Source organism: Dreissena polymorpha, chromosome 1 (genome assembly GCF_020536995.1).
Source record: "Dreissena polymorpha isolate Duluth1 chromosome 1, UMN_Dpol_1.0, whole genome shotgun sequence".
Taxonomy (NCBI): domain Eukaryota; kingdom Metazoa; phylum Mollusca; class Bivalvia; order Myida; family Dreissenidae; genus Dreissena; species Dreissena polymorpha.
The window spans coordinates 173711203-173728776 of NC_068355.1; the positions used below are offsets into that span (position 1 = coordinate 173711203).

At 34.9% G+C, this 17574-nt stretch overlaps 1 protein-coding gene across 4 annotated transcripts in view; it reads right to left on the reverse strand.

Moving 5' to 3' along the window:
- Nucleotides 1-17574, reverse strand: part of LOC127861904 (golgin subfamily A member 6-like protein 22) — a 146943-nt gene that overhangs the window by 27173 nt on the left and 102196 nt on the right. For all 4 annotated transcript variants that reach the window (XM_052400644.1, XM_052400652.1, XM_052400638.1 and 1 more), the window contains 7 exons: nucleotides 16708-16886; nucleotides 12415-12520; nucleotides 11792-11950; nucleotides 10671-10772; nucleotides 8817-8999; nucleotides 1839-1970; nucleotides 760-980 (listed from right to left, as the gene is read on the reverse strand). In XM_052400644.1, the coding sequence (XP_052256604.1) occupies nucleotides 760-980; nucleotides 1839-1970; nucleotides 8817-8999; nucleotides 10671-10772; nucleotides 11792-11950; nucleotides 12415-12520; nucleotides 16708-16886 (1082 nt within the window). The remainder of the gene's footprint in view (nucleotides 1-759; nucleotides 981-1838; nucleotides 1971-8816; nucleotides 9000-10670; nucleotides 10773-11791; nucleotides 11951-12414; nucleotides 12521-16707; nucleotides 16887-17574) is intronic.

Here is a 17574-nt window from a genome sequence, read left to right on the forward strand (position 1 = left end):
AGGCCAACCAATCATGACTCATTTATATTTGCCTAAAAGAGTTGTGTTCTGAAAAAACTGGGCATAATGCACTTGCGTAAAGTGTCGTCCCAGATTAGCCTGTGCAATCCACACAGGCTTATCAGGGATGACACTTGCCGCCTTAATTGGATTTTTGCTAAGAAGAGACTTCAATTAAACAAAAAAGTCATAAAAGCGGAAAGTGTCGTCCCTGTGAGGACTGCACAGGCTAATCTGGGACAACACTTTACCCACATGCATTATGCCCAGTTTTCTCAGAACACGACTCATTTAATAAAATAGTTACAGATTAATTTCTTACAGCTTATAATGAACAATGCATGTAATTTCACTTCTACACAATTCTGTTTAAATAGACCGTAATGACAATTCAACCCTGGCATATCAATAAAACCGTAAACAATAATTGACCTTTATGTAGCAAAATCGGTTCCAGTACTAAATAAATTGTCTGAATTTAAAGCGTAAAAAAAAGTTCAATACAGTATTAAAGTCTAGATCCATTTAATTTCAGACTTCAAAATACCAAAAAGTATTAAACGTGGATGAATTGAAAGCAAGCCTGCAGTAAAAACATAAAAAAAAACATACAAAATAACAGAAAAATCTAACATGAAGGTTATATTACAATGATTCCATAATTTCAATATGGAGGTGGAATACCAAACTCCACTCAGAATTTGTTCAATGCATGCTAAATGAAGTAATATAACAACGCCAGAACAACACTAAATTTACCTTGAAAGATTTACTTTGCGAGGATTGAGCCCGAGGACTTCTGAGGTCTTACGACACTCCTCGTTAATCTCATTGATGAGCGTGCGCTCTGTCCGGTCAAGGGATGAGGCGCTATCCTTCTGTTGTCGGGAAACACGAACACGTTCCTCACGCAGCTGACGTAGTTCATCTTCTTGGATACGAATGGTATCACGCAGTTTGTCAATTTCCTTCTTGTGCTCCTATAAAATCAAATGTCATTTGTACATTGGCTGTGATTAAGGTCAATATAGTTTTCGAAGGAAACACATTTCTTTAAAACGGGTGCCACGCTGGGCTACAGGTGAAGTTTTGAATAAATGAAAGCTTGTCTTTTTTGTCTTTTTTTTAAAGGTCACAGTGAACTTGACCTTTGACCTAGTGACCCAAAAATGGGTGTGCCGTGTAGAACTAATCAAGGTGCGTCTACATATAAAGTTTCAAAGTTGTAGGTGGAAGCAATTTGATTTTAGAGCCAATGTTCAAAACCTTAACAAAATGTTAAGGTTTTAGCACGACGCAGACGGCGGACGTCAGACGGTGGACGACGAGCTGGCTATGACAATACCTCGGGGTTTCTTCGAAAACACCAAGCTAAAATTCATTAGTAAATTGAAATTGTATTTTGCCAAATTAATCTTTTTTTTTTTGACAATGTTAATGTTTGGTTATGAACATATGAGCAGAAGAAAGAGAGATGCATTCTTCTTTTCATTAAATCTAAAGTTATGTTCTAACCAGATCAGCCAATTATGGCAGGATAGTAAGTTAAGTTTAAGATGGCACATAGACAGAAGTCTACCCCTGTACTCGAAATAATTCTCAGTCATCTCATCCTAACAGTTCAAGCCCCTCTTAAACCATAAGGATATACATATAAGTGATGGTGACAAACTATACATGCAGTCGTCTTTGTGTAGGGATAATCGTCACTTTGGGAGCATTTAAAGTTCTTCTCACACCAAGTACTGGGGACTCATGACTACCTTCATAAGCATAAGAATTTCCATCAAATCAATCTTTAAAGTAACCAAATTTCAACTTAACCTAGCAATGCATACATTTTTCATTTGTTCCTTGATTCTCTCCAGCTCTGTCACATGTTCCTGTCTCATGAGCTCCTTGGCACGGGCCACAGCTATCAGTTTCTCGTGCAGGGCCGTCTTGTTGGAGTTCCTCATGTCATCCAGCTCCTGTGCAACAACAACAGCAACACTCTACTAACTTAGGCAATAATGTACAGTAGAACAGCAGAGTGATGACCCTTTGCATGCTGGGAAATTTGTCGTCTGCTAAAATGTCGTCTGCTGAATTTCTTGCATTAGCATTTCCTTCGATTTAAAAAAAATAAATACTATCTCATCTGGATCCAAACTGTTTGCAAAGGCCTTCAAAATTCGGTTCCAGCACTTAAAGAGTTAATTCTTGTTGCTTCACCCTATTTGCCTCTTCGACAGTTCAACATAAAAACTATGAACATATTTTGAAATTTAATACATATATTTGCAAAAATGTCTCGGCAAATTAAAAGATTATGCTTACAATAAATGGTAGGATATTACAATAAATCTCAAATACTCAAAATAACTGTGATAACACCAACATCTGGACAAAAATATCAACGTATATCACCATTATTAATATGCACACATGTTCAGGTATATTAGTACTTCCTTACAAACATTAGTTAAACAGAATCAACTTCACACAAAATCGATTGACATTAAACAATACTGCCCAATATTGATGTCTGTTTATATTCTAAAAAATGACTTTATTTTCCTTTTGTATTCCCAAAATGAAAAATATTTATAATTTATTTGCTGTAATTTTGAAACAATCATGTCCAACAATTAATTGTGTAAAACTGAATGATTTTAAAGTAGCTGCATTTTTTATAGTACAATTTGCCTAAAACAAGTCTGTATACATAATAATTCAAATAAGCCTAACTATGAAAAAACAGGGTTTAATGTGTCAATTTTTGTCCCAGATAAGCATGTGCATACAATGTGATGTCCCCACAGGAGCCTGTGCATACAATGTGATGTCCCCACAGGAGCCTGTGCATACAATGTGATGTCCCCACAGGCTTATTAAAGACAAGATTTTCTGCTTTTAAAAATATATTTCATTTAAAAGAAGTCTGTTTTAGCAAAAATCCTGTTTAAGCAGAAAGTGTCTTCCGTAATTAGCTTGAGGAAGGCTAAGTGCTTTCACCTTAAGTTTCAAACGTGGAGGATATCAGACTTTGCTTCATTGTGACAGGATTTTGATTTTCAGTAGCTGTATTGACTTTTTACATAATTGGTCTGAGATATGTTAATTACAAACCGTAGACTGAATAATTTATAACAAGTCATCTGTTCTGTCTGTCGATGATTCATCAGGTTCAAGTTGTCAAGATGAGCCAAAAACTCACTTTTAAATTTATTTTAAATACTTTTAATATTATATATTAATATCAATATTGGAACCAGATTGAATATTGCAAATAAAATCATTTTCTATTAAAATACTATCAGAAACTTGTGTATTACTAAAATATTTTGAAAATGTTTAGGGTCTTTATGTAATTGTATTCCTTAAAAGTATAAATATTGACTATTGGTTCCACAGGCATTTAATTGCTTGTGTTTCTAATAAGACATAAACCATGCAGTTACAGAGAACTTGGTTCTTCACGTGGGGCACTATAAGACCCAGGGTTGAACAGAACATCTAATGCATATAAAGAACACTCCAAAAGAGGGGTTTTGAAGCTCAACCTCTCGATGGCTAAGCGTACACTATATCATTCTGCCAATGTAAACGCACACATTCCTTGCTCCCACAAAGTGCAACTATAGGTCTAAGATCCTTTAAGGTTCAACTTCTACATTAAAAAAAATAACATCAGTTTTCACCAAAAAGAATGATGCAATCTGAAGTATTACCAATTACTTTTTGTGATATTTTGTGCACATCTTACCTCCTGACACACTATGAATCTGTTCCGTATTTCTCTCAATTGGTCATAGTCCAGATCCATTCTGCTTGTTCTATACATGCACAATGAGAATCTTCAAAATTTGAAGTTCTTCAGTTTTAATTTCACCACAAACTCCCTTTAATTAATGTTCAGTTCTCGAGTTCTAAAAGTTTCCGATTTGTTCTTCGGATTTTCAAAATCTAAGCAAATATCAAATGAATTTAAAACATATACCAGTCTGAGGTGTAATTTTAAAAACAGAACAAATTCTCCCACTTCCAAGCTACTACAACTGCTATCGAAATAATCAATTTAACGATATGTTTGCCTGCTCATTCAACTTTTATACCATTATGTATAAAGCATATAATACAGCTCCAGATTCATTGAGCACAAACATCAATAGTTTTCAGTTTGCATTTCAAGATCTAAAAATTCTTTAAAACCACAACAAATTGTGCAGTTTAAGTTATTAAATGTGTTTTAAATTACATGCACAAAGTATCCTGTTTTTAATATTTGAAGTATATTTCATACATCATGTGTTTCCTGTGGTACACATTCCCAGTAGAGAGCAATTTTTTTAAGAAACACTTCAAAAACGTCAAGTCCTTATTCAGCAATAAAAATCCAAACACAAACCCCCAAACACTGAACAATTTCCTCAGTAAGTTCAAACCCATTAAAATTCCTGTAATAATTTCATTATCAAACACAAACACTTGAAAATAGCCATAAATTAAACAATGAAAATATTATTTCCAATACATCTTTAAATCATTTCTCAGGCACATGAAATTCAGAGCATGTCTATACACAGGTTTACCTACATAGATTACTAACCCATTATACTTTTCTCAATCAATGAATACCTTAATTACTTTCAAAAGAATAATCAGTGTGTGCAAAGAATGTTTCACGTTCTTAACAGTTTGTATTTACTTCTGCCTTTCACTTAAGAAATAGATAATCTTTCTTAATCTTTTCACTGTGTCAGACTTATCTCATTTTAATCACCCCATGATAATGAGATCAAATTCAAGAGGATCGGGGGTTTAAAATCTTTAAATTATTCATTTATTCAATATATTTTAATAAGTGTTGTTTTAATTAACTTTTAATGTAGTCTTTTGGAAATTAATTAGTTTTATTGTTCTTTATGTACAGCTATTTTTTCTATATCTTTTTAAGTAATATATTAACAAGTTAGTTTTATTATATCATTCTTTACCACTATTTACGTTTTTATTTATATATTTTATACATTAATATTTAAACAATTTAAACTGAAAATAAAGTATTATTCTGTTATCATTTATATTTAATAATTTAATGTAATTTAATAACATGTAGTGTCTACAAGCAGCAAACTTTTTATTGCTACACCAAATTTAATCAAATAAATCTCTAGACCCCATTTCAAACAATTTTTAAAAAGTCTTTCTAACATTTAAAAGCTATTATTAAATTTCAAAGCTATACATATTGATTGATAGCTTATTGAATTGATTTTTATTGCTTGCTTGACAAAACTGATGGTTTATTAAAGAAAGCAATGTATGTACAATACATTCAATATTCTACACAACAACACAATTGCAAGCTAAATTTATAGAATTTAAAATGCATTTTACATATAATTTATCTATCATTGTCAAGAGGCATTAAGAATGACAAAAAAATGGTTCTCACACAGGGTTTTCCTTTCAAATGGACTAGTGTACATTATCTTCTTTAGAAATTAAACAAAATACTGAAGCCAATCAAAGGAAACTCTGATTATAAACATTAAAGGGGCATACTGATGGTATTTCCTCTTAATAAAGACACACATAAAACAATACCTTTTTCAAATATTTAAGATTACAAAAGTGATTTATCTTGTATGAATAATGTATAATTTCCAGAGGGATCAAAATTCAGACCTAAAACCCATAAATTATATACTGATACTAAAAAGATACAGAGTATTCTAATTTTTCATCCAGTTGCAATTACAGGTCTTATGAACATCTTTTAATAGGTACATGAGTGGTTAAGTATACTGTTTGTTGTATACAATTGCTGTCTGAACAAAATTTGTCATAAGGACAGAATTTGTTTTCCTAATTCTTATTATTTGGAAATCAATATTTAGCTTATTAATTAAATGTTAAACCAATTATTATACCTGTATATTAAGCAATCGCTGAATACATTGTATGTCTTACCACATATAAATGTTGGTATTTTATCATAACAAGCATAATTATAAACTATTTACATGACCAACTGTAGTCATTATATCCACCACATGAAAGTCAAAATATTGTAATCTTTTGGACTCGAATGCATCCAAGATACTCCATGTCAGATTGCAGAATAACACAGAAGAATTGAAGAATTGGGAGTCTATGTTAATGTTTCATCATGAAAAATGAATATACTGATCTGCATTATGTCTAAACAAAACCTATTGCAGATCTGTGAACATGCCCTGAAATAATTTAAACAAACTAAATATTATAGTGGCTCACCCAAAATATATGTAAGCTTACAAATAAATATCTTGCACTAATACACAACGCTGTTAAATAACCTAATTACCGGTATATTAGCAACTTAAAGTAGTTCTACTTGTTATTACACAATGTACATAAATAGTTAAGGAAACAAAGACAAGATCCATTGTTAAGGAACCTGAACAGTAAATAACCTTTTAGTCTAGATTTCCAATTACACAGTTATAAATTAATGTGTTCAGGTCTCAGGGTAAGCCAGGCTTAATGTATGTACATAAACTACCATCTCACCAGGCTTAATGTATGTACATAAACTACCATCTCACCAGGCTTAATGTATGTACATAAACTACCATCTCACCAGACTTAATGTATGTACATAAACTACCATCTCACCAGGCTTAATGTATGTACATAAACTACCATCTCACCAGGCTTAATGTATGTACATAAACTACCATCTCACCAGACTTAATGTATGTACATAAACTACCATCTCACCAGGCTTAATGTATGTACATAAACTACCATCTCACCAGACTTAATGTATGTACATAAACTACCATCTCACCAGGCTTAATGTATGTACATAAACTACCATCTCACCAGACTTAATGTATGTACATAAACTACCATCTCACCAGGCTTAATGTATGTACATAAACTACCAACTCACCAGGCTTAATGTATGTACATAAACAACCATCTCACCAGGCTTAATGTATGTACATAAACTACCATCTCACCAGACTTAATGTATGTACATAAACTACCATCTCACCAGACTTAATGTATGTACATAAACTACCATCTCACCAGACTTAATGTATGTACATAAACTACCATCTCACCAGGCTTAATGTATGTACATAAACTACCATCTCACCAGACTTAATGTATGTACATAAACTACCATCTCACCAGGCTTAATGTATGTACATAAACTACCAACTCACCAGGCTTAATGTATGTACATAAACTACCATCTCACCAGACTTAATGTATGTACATAAACTACCATCTCACCAGGCTTAATGTATGTACATAAACTACCATCTCACCAGGCTTAATGTATGTACATAAACTACCATCCCAGATTAGCCTGCCCAGTCTACATAAGTATAGAAGAGACTTCCTTCAAATGGAACATTTAATAAAAGTGGAAAGTGTTCTCACTGACTGCACAAGCTCATCTGGGACAACACCAAACGCAAATGAGTCGCGTTCTGAGAAAACTGGGCGTAATGCATGTACGTAAAGTGTCATCCCAGATTAGCCGCCTGTGCAATCCACACAGGCTTATCAGGGACAACACTTTCCGCTTTTATGACATTTTTCATTTAAATGAAGTCTCTTCTTAGCAAAAATCCAATTTAGGCGCAAAGTGTCGTCCCAGACTAGTCTGTGCGGACTGAACAGGCTAATCTGGGACGACACTTTAAGCACATGCATTATGTCAAGTTTTCTCAGAACATGACTCATATACATAAAGCCTGGTTTTCCAGGAGACCAGCTCAAACAAATTAACTACAAGGCCAGACATTACAAAGCAACTCCCCAGTCTACAGTCAAAACAATTCACAAACTTGCTTTACTCACCGCCTATCAGTGTTCACATTGAAAAAAGAAACAGTACAATGGAGAAAACTTTATCTTTTAATGAACACAATGTTTTTTATACAAACTTATTTAAATCAGCATTCACTATTATTTAACAATGCCATCTGCAAAACTGCTAGCCGTGATGCAAAACTTGGAACTAAAACTTACACAGTCAAAACAATCATTTTGTTCCTCATTAAGAAAAGTATACATAAAAAAAAATCATCCAAAAGAATTGCATTTTTCAAAATAGAAAATTGATTTCACTCATATATAAGTATATTAAAAAATATCCTGGTTTTTATAATTACCACTTTTTACATGATTGGGTGAGCTTAAAAGATTGGAATAAACACATTTAAAAATGAAACATGAAAAAAATGAGGCAAAAAGAAATACTTGCAAATACAGAAACATTAAAAACTTAACTTACAGTTTAAACAGTAACATTCTATTCAATGGGTCAAAATCACTTGCCAAAGAACTAGCTGCAGTCTCAATGCACATACTTACAAGGTCATCAACAATATCATCGTCCTTGCAATTTAAAAGCAATTATAAATTACAAACTTCACTTCATTAAATTTACAAACAGACAGGTAAGTGTAATTAGTCTTAAATCTATTTACTTAATTTCTTTAGATGTTTGGAAACAATTCAACCAATAAATATTCCTTGACTGCAATCAATCGATCAATTTATCATTCAATCCATCAATCAATTAAACAGTCATATGGTGGCTTTGTCCATCAATCAATCCATTGATTGATTGCAGTCCGCACAGGCTAATCAGGGACTTGATTTTCAGTAAGGAGGGAATTTCTTGAAACTAAAAAAAACATAAAAGCGGAAAGTGTCATCCCTGATTAGCCTGTACGGACTGCTTAGGCTAATCTGGGATGACACTTTACGCACATGCATTAGGTCCATTTTTCTCAGAACACCACTCAATCAATCATGCATACCGCCCTCTGCTCCTTCATGCGGATCTCCAGCTGTTTCTGCTCCTCCTTCATCCTGCCGATATCCTCGTGAAACTTGGCAATCTGAGCTCGGTGTTCGCGCTCGAGACCCTCCCGCTCCTGCTGCACTGCCCAGGCACGCTCCTCCTCCTGGGACTGGCGCTCCTTAGCAACTGCCTCCTGCACCTAGCAACAAGATGGGGAGGTGATAGAATATAATGGAGCAATGGTCTTAATCATCTGTACACTAATATTATAATAACATTATACTGTAATTACAAGAGATTGAATCACAAATAACAAACAGGATACAATACTCTAACAATCTATATGTCAACATTTGTATGTTCCATTGCATCGTTCAGCCTCTTGGGGATTAATTAAAACATTTATAGACAATAGTTATGCATGCTATTATATTTCCATCAAATAGTCTGCATATATATATCTTCACAGCTATCTGTAAATGATTCTTACAATCCCAACAGTTGCATTGATAAATCTTCATAATTATGTACACATCATTTCTGCTTTATGTAATATAACAAACACAACAATTACATTTAAATGTTTTTATATAAAAGGGATTCAGAGAAAATTGCTATGTTAAACTTTCTTTTATCAAACATTTTTTATTGGGCCTACAACTTCAAAATAACAATTTTGTTGAGTGGTTTCTTTTGTCCCTATTCTTGTTAACAATTGTCTGTTTCTCACAATCCTTATTTGTATGTTCCAATAAGCAAGCATCTGCCCAGCTCTGTATTGAAACACTATATTAGGTTGTACTAAATATGCAAACAAATATTGTAAGTACGTTTGTTATAGCATATGAAATTTTTTTACACAAGCATTTCACATTTCACTGCCAAAGAATAAAACCAATTAGTCTCATTACATTTATTTTTGAATTCACTCATTGCCGCCAGTTTTATTTTTAAATTCACTCATTGCGACCAGTTTTATTTTTAAATTCACTAATTGCCTTCAGTTTTATTTTTGAATTCACTCATTGCTGCCAGTTTTATTTTTGAATTCACTGATTGCAGCCAATTGCAATTTTATATAATTTTTTTGAGAGAGGTGGCTGGGCCCTTCAGATTTTTTAAAAAGCATGACTACATGTCAATATTTCTATTTCTATTTGGTTTAAAACATTTACACTACATGCATAAATACCTGTAACTTTATTTTGTAAATTTATGTCAAAGTTGAGTATTTTAATAAAGCTTAAAGGGAAATTTAAGGTTATTACAGGGAAAAAAATATATACCCTTTGCGCTTGGAATGGGGCAAAATTTTGGCCCCAAATAAGCTCTAAAACATCACTGACCACTATCACTAGTTCTCAATATTCTTGATATGTTTTGTGATTAATTTTACACTGATTATAAGGTTTGGCCAGCCTTTCAAGCAGTTTCAACCCTCAAATGTTTTCTATTTGCAATTCCAGGACGATGACCCCAACTTTTATCATTTCAGTTGAAACTTAGCATTACGTTTTATTTATTGTAATGTTAATGCTTGTTTCTTTTTTTCATAATGTTTCATTGGGGTAATTTTTCTCATATTAAATGAGTCAATGTATGCTACATGTAAATGGGATCAAATGGAATGCATGTAGACATTAAGGTGGCACAGCTATAATATGACATGAATCATTTAAAAATGGTTCTTTTGCAATATGCACAGATAGACGGCTGATCTCTAGTGGCACTGTCGGCTTTTGAGACCAAGAAACCTTGCATCTCTATATAGTGGACGGGTAGCTCCTGACCAGGCTGTTTTGGAGCTATGCTGGCAGAATATAGCCTTAGACCCTTTTTCACAAAATGCTGCTCATATATAATTAAGTACCTGTAACTTGATCTCCTCACTGTTCTTGGTCTTGTTTCTAGCGATATCTGCCTCCAGCTTGTCTGCAAGGCCATTTAGGTGGCCTAGCTCTTCATTCTTAGCCTACAAAACCCACACAAACATACACACATCTAGGACTACGTTAAACTCCAAACTGTTATTAGCCAAAACAATCATAGCTTAATGGTGTTTTCATTATTGGTTGGTTTAGATTCTTTTTCTAATTTAAAAGTAGCTTTGTAACACAACAGCAGTTAGTTTTTCTTGGTAAGCTTGTTTACAAGTACTTAGATGACATATTTATACAAGTAACTGGCAACTGCCCCATTTAATCAGAAGTAGAGGGGGATTGGTCAGCGAGATAACTTGATGATAAATGCAAACAAAAGTTATTAGGAGAATCTGAAAATGGAATCTGCAATCCTTGTGTTTGTGTTCCAGCCTTCTACCAACTGAGCTAGCTTTGCTTGGCATATTAATGTAAAATTTTGATATAACTCAACTATGGAAGTAGTAGCTATTAGATAGCAGGTAACGTATTAATGACATTAAAATAACTGCATTCGAGAACAACCATGGGTGTTGAGATGCTTTTTGGAAGCAATGCATGTTTGGATTGTTCCTATGCTCCATAGCACCTACAGCATCTAGCCCATTATCAACTGATATTCTCAGACTTAACCCTTTGCATGCTGGGAAATTTGTTGTCTGCTAAAATGTCATCTGCTGAATTTCTAAAATTAGCATTTTCTTCATTTTTTGTTAAAAGAATACTATCAGAATAGCAAACAGTTTGGATCCTGATCAGAAGCCACGTTTTGTGGCGTCTGATCAGGATCCAAACTGTTTGCAAAGGCCTTCACAATTTGGTTCCAGGACTGAAAGAGTTAAGACTATGAATAAGGATTTTTTGTGAAAAAGTGCTGAATTATTAATATAACTTAACTTTAAACATCCAAAAGTACACAAATCTTTACTTAAATAACTTGTAAATGTAATAATCAATATTGACCTCCAAATGTTTACATACATTTTTCTTAAATCTTCTTGAGAGAGTCTATTTTATATACCTAAGTCTACAACAAGGTTTTATGCCTACAGCCCAGCCAGATGGTTCTCACCTTCATGATGGTTTCCAGCTCTGCTATCCGGGCCTCGTACCTCTCACTGGTGCGGGCAGTGATGTCACGGCGTTCCTGCTCTAGCTCCTCCCTCATGGCGTCCATTGTCTTCTGCTTCTCCAGGAACAGAGACTCTCGCAGCTGAACCATTGCACAATCCTACACAGGTATGAACATTAACAAATCAATTCCTTAAAACTTCATTATAAACTTGTTTTTCAAAGAACATAAAATACCTGAAATAGTATTTTCATGTGTTTCCCTTAGACTAACCACATGATGTCTGCCCATGTCTAAGTTCAACTTTATAGATGAAGCATAAACAATAACCATTGCAATGTTAATCTTAACCATGTTCAACTTGAACCATGTTCAACTAGACCATGTTGTGCTTACTCCTGCTTTTCTTCACCATGTTCTACACTTAACCATGTTCTACTTTTTAATGTTCTACATGTATTTAAACATGTTCTACATATCCATGTTATACTTAACCATGTTTTCCATAAACATGTTCCACTTAACCTTGTTCAACTTAACCTTGTTCTTCTTAGCCTACGTAGCCATGATCTACTGTGTCATGTTCTACTTAGCTCTGCTCTGCTTAGTAAAGTTTTACTTACGGTTTCTTTGCGAAGAGTTTGAAGTGTTTTCTTGTGCTCCTCCAGAATGTAGGATTTGCTGTCCTTCTCTTGCTCTGCCTGCCTTCGTATCTCAAGCATCTCATCTCTGAAATAAATATATATTTTTACTATCATGTGATTACACAATGCAATTCATATGTTTGCAATTAAAGGTGGGTTCCCACTGCCGTTCCGATCAACTCGATCATCCCGATCACTGAAATTTCCGGACCAAGCTTGACTAAAAGGGGTATACACGACTTCTTCTCGACCTCTTGTCGATAACACACGACCCCCACATGACTCATTCACGACGTCCACTCAACCATCTTTCCGATTTCCGCTCTATCATCTCGACCTATACGCAAGCTCTTTACGATCTCAGCTCGACCAAGTGGACCTCAGCTTGATCGCCACCAGATCTTCACACGACCAGATCGTGATGGTCGTACTGCAGTCGTACAAAGCGATCTAAAATAACTCGGGTAGAGGTTGAGCGGATCGGGTACAGAGCTAGTGTATGGTCGAATAGCAATCGAAAGTGATCTTGTACGGTTGAGAAGCCGTCGGGTAACAGTCTAGTAAATCTGTACATCAAATCAAATAGAGCTCGAGTGGATCGTGTTGCGATCTTAAATTACTCGGGTAGAGGTCGAGCGGTAGGTACAGATCATGTAAAAGATGTCAATACGATCGCCACACGATTGCTTCACAATCAACTCGATCTTCTACTGGACTAATACATGACCACTTCCCGAGCGCTTCTAGATCCATTTCCTACTCGACCGCTACTCGATATTTTTTGACATGTCAAAAAATATTGGGTAGGAAGCCCGACCAATGCCGACCGCCCCCAACCGCCCCCGACCACTCATGCCCAGACTAGTACCCGACCGCTTGGCCGGGCTTGATCGAGTTGATCTGATCGACAGTAGGAACCCAGCTTAATTTGTGTGCATTTACAAAAAACAATAACAGTTGATTAAACAATTTTATTTTGACATTGTGGGATATCAATATTAAATGACAATCTGGTGCTTTTTGTTTGTTTGTTTTTTTCAGTGTGTTTGCAAGTTGTTCAGTGTGTTTTTTTAATTTCATTTAATTTATGTTATAATTTTTAAAACAAAAATAGAAAAGAGCTGTCAGAGGACAGCGCGCTCGACTATTTGAGTGCTTGACAGTACACTGTAACTCCAATATAACGCGGATGACGGGGTCCAAGCCACGCAACAGCGTTATAAACGGACAGCGTTATAAGTTTTGAGCTTATTTATTTACGGGGGCTATAAAAACAGATGTTGTATAGCCTATAATATCGGTCCTGTGTATTGTCATGCTGTGTTGTCATCCGCAAATACATGCATATAAACTGAATCGAACGATAACAGTATACATACCGCTTTTCTAATGCGCACATTTATCCGATAATCCAATATAATAACATCACTTACGAAAAAAAATGTTAAACATTTATGACAAGAAATATGTTTACGAATTTCATAAACAAATTCATATGCCTATTTAGCTCACCTGAGCACAATGTGCTCATGGTGAGCTTTTGTGATCGCCAATTGTCCGTCATCTCCGTCGTGCGGTGTGCGTCGTGCACCGTCAACATTTGCCTTGTGAACACTCCAGAGGCCACATTTATTGTCCGATCTTTATGAAACTTGTTCAGATACCTCGACTGAGTTCGAAACTGGGTCATGCTGGGTCAAACACTAGGTCACTAGGTCAAAAAAAAGAAAAACCTTGTGAACACTGTAGAAGTCACATTTGATGTCTAATCTTCATGTAACTTTGTCAAAATGTTTGTCTAAATGATATGTTGGTTGAGTTCAAAAATGGTTGCGGTCCGTTGAAAAACATGGCCGCCAGGGGGCAGGGCAGTATTCCTTATATGGCTATAGAGAAACCTTGTGAACACCCTAGAAGTCAAAATTTTTGCCCAATCATCATGAAACTTGGTCAAATCATTGGTTTTATTGATATCTCGAAGGAGTTTGAAAATGGTCCAGATCGGTGAAAAAACATGGCCGCCAGGGGGCGGGGCAGTTTTCTCTATATGTATATAGTGAAAACATGTGAACACTCTAGAAGTCAAATTTTTGGTCCAATCTTCATGATATTTTTGTCAGAAGATTTGTCTTATTGATATCTTGGATGAGTTCGAAAATTGTTACGTTTGCTTGAAAAACATGGCTGCCAAGGGGCGGGGCATTTTTCCTTATATGGCCATATACACACACAAACAGCAGTCTTTGTCTTTTGATGGCTGTTTAAACGCTGTGTCGGTAATACATGTATGGCTATAGTAAAATCTTGTTAACACTCTAGAGGCCACATTTATAGTCCAATCTTCATGAAACTTGGTCAGAAGATTCATCCCAATTATATCTTGGACGAGTTCAAAAATGATGCTGTTGGTTGAAAAACGTGGACACCACAGGGACGGGGCATTTTTCCTTATATGGCTACAGTAAAACCTTGTTAACACTCTAGAGGTCACATTTATTTTCCGATCATCATGAAACTTGGTCAGAAGATTTGTCCCAATGATATCTTGGATGAGTTCGAAAATGGTTTTGGTTGCTTTAAAAACATGGCCACCAGGGGCGGGGCATTTTTCCTTATATGGCTTTAGTAAAACCTTGTTAACACTCTAGAGGCCACATTTATTGTCCAATCTTCATGAAATTTGGTCAGAAGATTGGTCTCAATGATATCTTGGATGAGTTTGAAAATAATTATGTTTGCTTGAAAAACATGGCTTCCAAGGGGCGGGGAAATTTTCCTTATATGACTATAGTAAAACCTTGTTAACACTCTAGAGGCCACATTTTCTTTCCGATCTTCATGAAACTTGGTCAGAAGATTTGTCCAAGTAATATCTTGTTATCTCAGGTGAGTGACTTTGGGCCTTTGAGGCCCTCTTGTTCAGAAAAATTAGTACAGTGCATTATGGGACACAGCTTTCATTAGACTAGCGAATTTAAATTTAGATTGAATACAATACGATACATGTACAAAGAAATATTTTATTGCGTCATACGCAGCATGTAAAAAACGTACTTTCCATCGACTTTCTGAAAACGGGCAAAAATTTAAGTGCATCTCTGTTAACTATTACACTGCGTTAGCATGAAAATATTTATTTATTTTTTGATTTATTTTTCGTATACGTACTGAAACATTAAACACACACAAAGATATGTTTATTTATCAAGCATGTGTAGCATATAATAAACAATAAAACACTTACACAGCCATAGTTTATACAATGAAATACAATACACGATACATACAAAACATAAACAGGTAATCGTTATAAATAACTTTAATTTGATAATTATTCCGCTTGCACTTGCCTTATTGAAATAAGCGCACCGAACCGCTCTGATAGGGAAGACATGTAATAAACACGGACTCGCGAGTTTTCACACCTTTATTGCCATTACACAAAAGATAAACACCAATTAGCTGTCGAGTGTCGTTTAACCTCTAATCGATTGAAATCAGTTAAACGGACAGATAAAGCAATCAAGCTGTGATCGCCGGCTTCTTTGAATTTTCTGAAAATACATGAAGTTGCATAACATTGATTTGAATCAGAAATGGAAGGTTGGAGAAAAAACGGGATCCAAGGATCCCCAGCGTTATATTGGACACAGCGTTATAACGGACCGCACTATATTGGAGTTACAGTGTATAACGTAAGCTATCATGGAGAAATTGTTCATATTAAATAATTTATTAGACAATTTTTCCAAAATAAAAAAAGGAAAAAAAAAAAAAAAGTTGGGGGGGGGGGGGGGGTAAGGGGTTTTAGAGGGGGGGGGGGGTATAATTTATTAGACGATTTCTTTCAAAAATAGAAAAAGGAAAAAAAAAAATTTGAAGGGGGGGGGTAGGGGGGGTTGAGAGGGGGTATAATGTGGGGTGGGGTCATTTGTTAGATGATCTTTAAAAAATAAAAAAAGGAAAAAAAAAATTGGGGGGGGGGAGGTGGGAGGGGGGGCAGGGATTCTGGGTTGGGGCATGGGGTATTGTTTGGGTAGAATCCATTGTGGTATTCAGGTAAGTGTTTTTTTGTCAAAGTAGTACGCAAACTTTAACGCCAACGCCAACGCCGACGCCGGGGTGAGTAGGATAGCTCCACTATATATATTTCATATATAATAGTCAAGCTAAAAATGTTTAGACCCATATCAAACTTATTTTATTTGGTACTGGTTGTGCTTTTTCGTCTTCTCAAACCAATTCTTTGACATATGCATAAGTTGTTATCACCTCAGCTGGTGGTTGATCTCGTCTTTATTTTGGACCTCCTCCTGAAGAGCAGCCACTCGATTGGTCATCTTCACCAGCTCCTGTCGTACCAACTCCACATCGTCAGTGCTGCGCTTTCTCCAATCAGATTTGTCCTTCCTGTATTTGTCCCTCTCCTCTTCATATTGGCGTGTCTTCTCCTGTGAATCAATCGCTTATCAATCACTTAAATAAACCAATAACAGGAAATTTGTAAAAGAGTTTTTCTCGATTCTTTGGAAAATTTTACCGTCATAGAAACGGATTATCTACATGAGTTTTCAATTATAATTTATATGAAACAGTAAGAATTAAATGCAAACAACATAATTAAGAAAATTTTAAAGCTTATGTATTAATTCATGTGTTATGAATGTTAGTATTTGTTAAGATGAGTAGAAGGCACTAAAATACAGTTATCTTTTTTGTATTTTTCTGATGAATGTTTATAAATGTATTTTGGATGGCAATAGTTTACATTTATGCTTAATGTTTAGAAATAAATGTACCAAGTATTACTGATACATATACATATACATATAATAAACAAGAAACACGGTAATACCATGATACAATTTTTAAAATGATTTTTCAATAAGCTTACTGAAATTAATTCATACAAAATGTCATCACAATGCTTCCTCACAAACTCAAATTATTCAGTGGAAAAACATTTTAGTGACAAGGATCTTGGTCTCTGGACCTTAATGTAATCCCATGCTAGATATGCCAGTAAACAACATAAACATATGCACACATTTAACCAAAAAAAACCATCACTGTTGAGTAATTTTGCCGAAATCAATGTTTATTTTTCTATTTTTGGTTATGGTGACCTTGACTCAAATC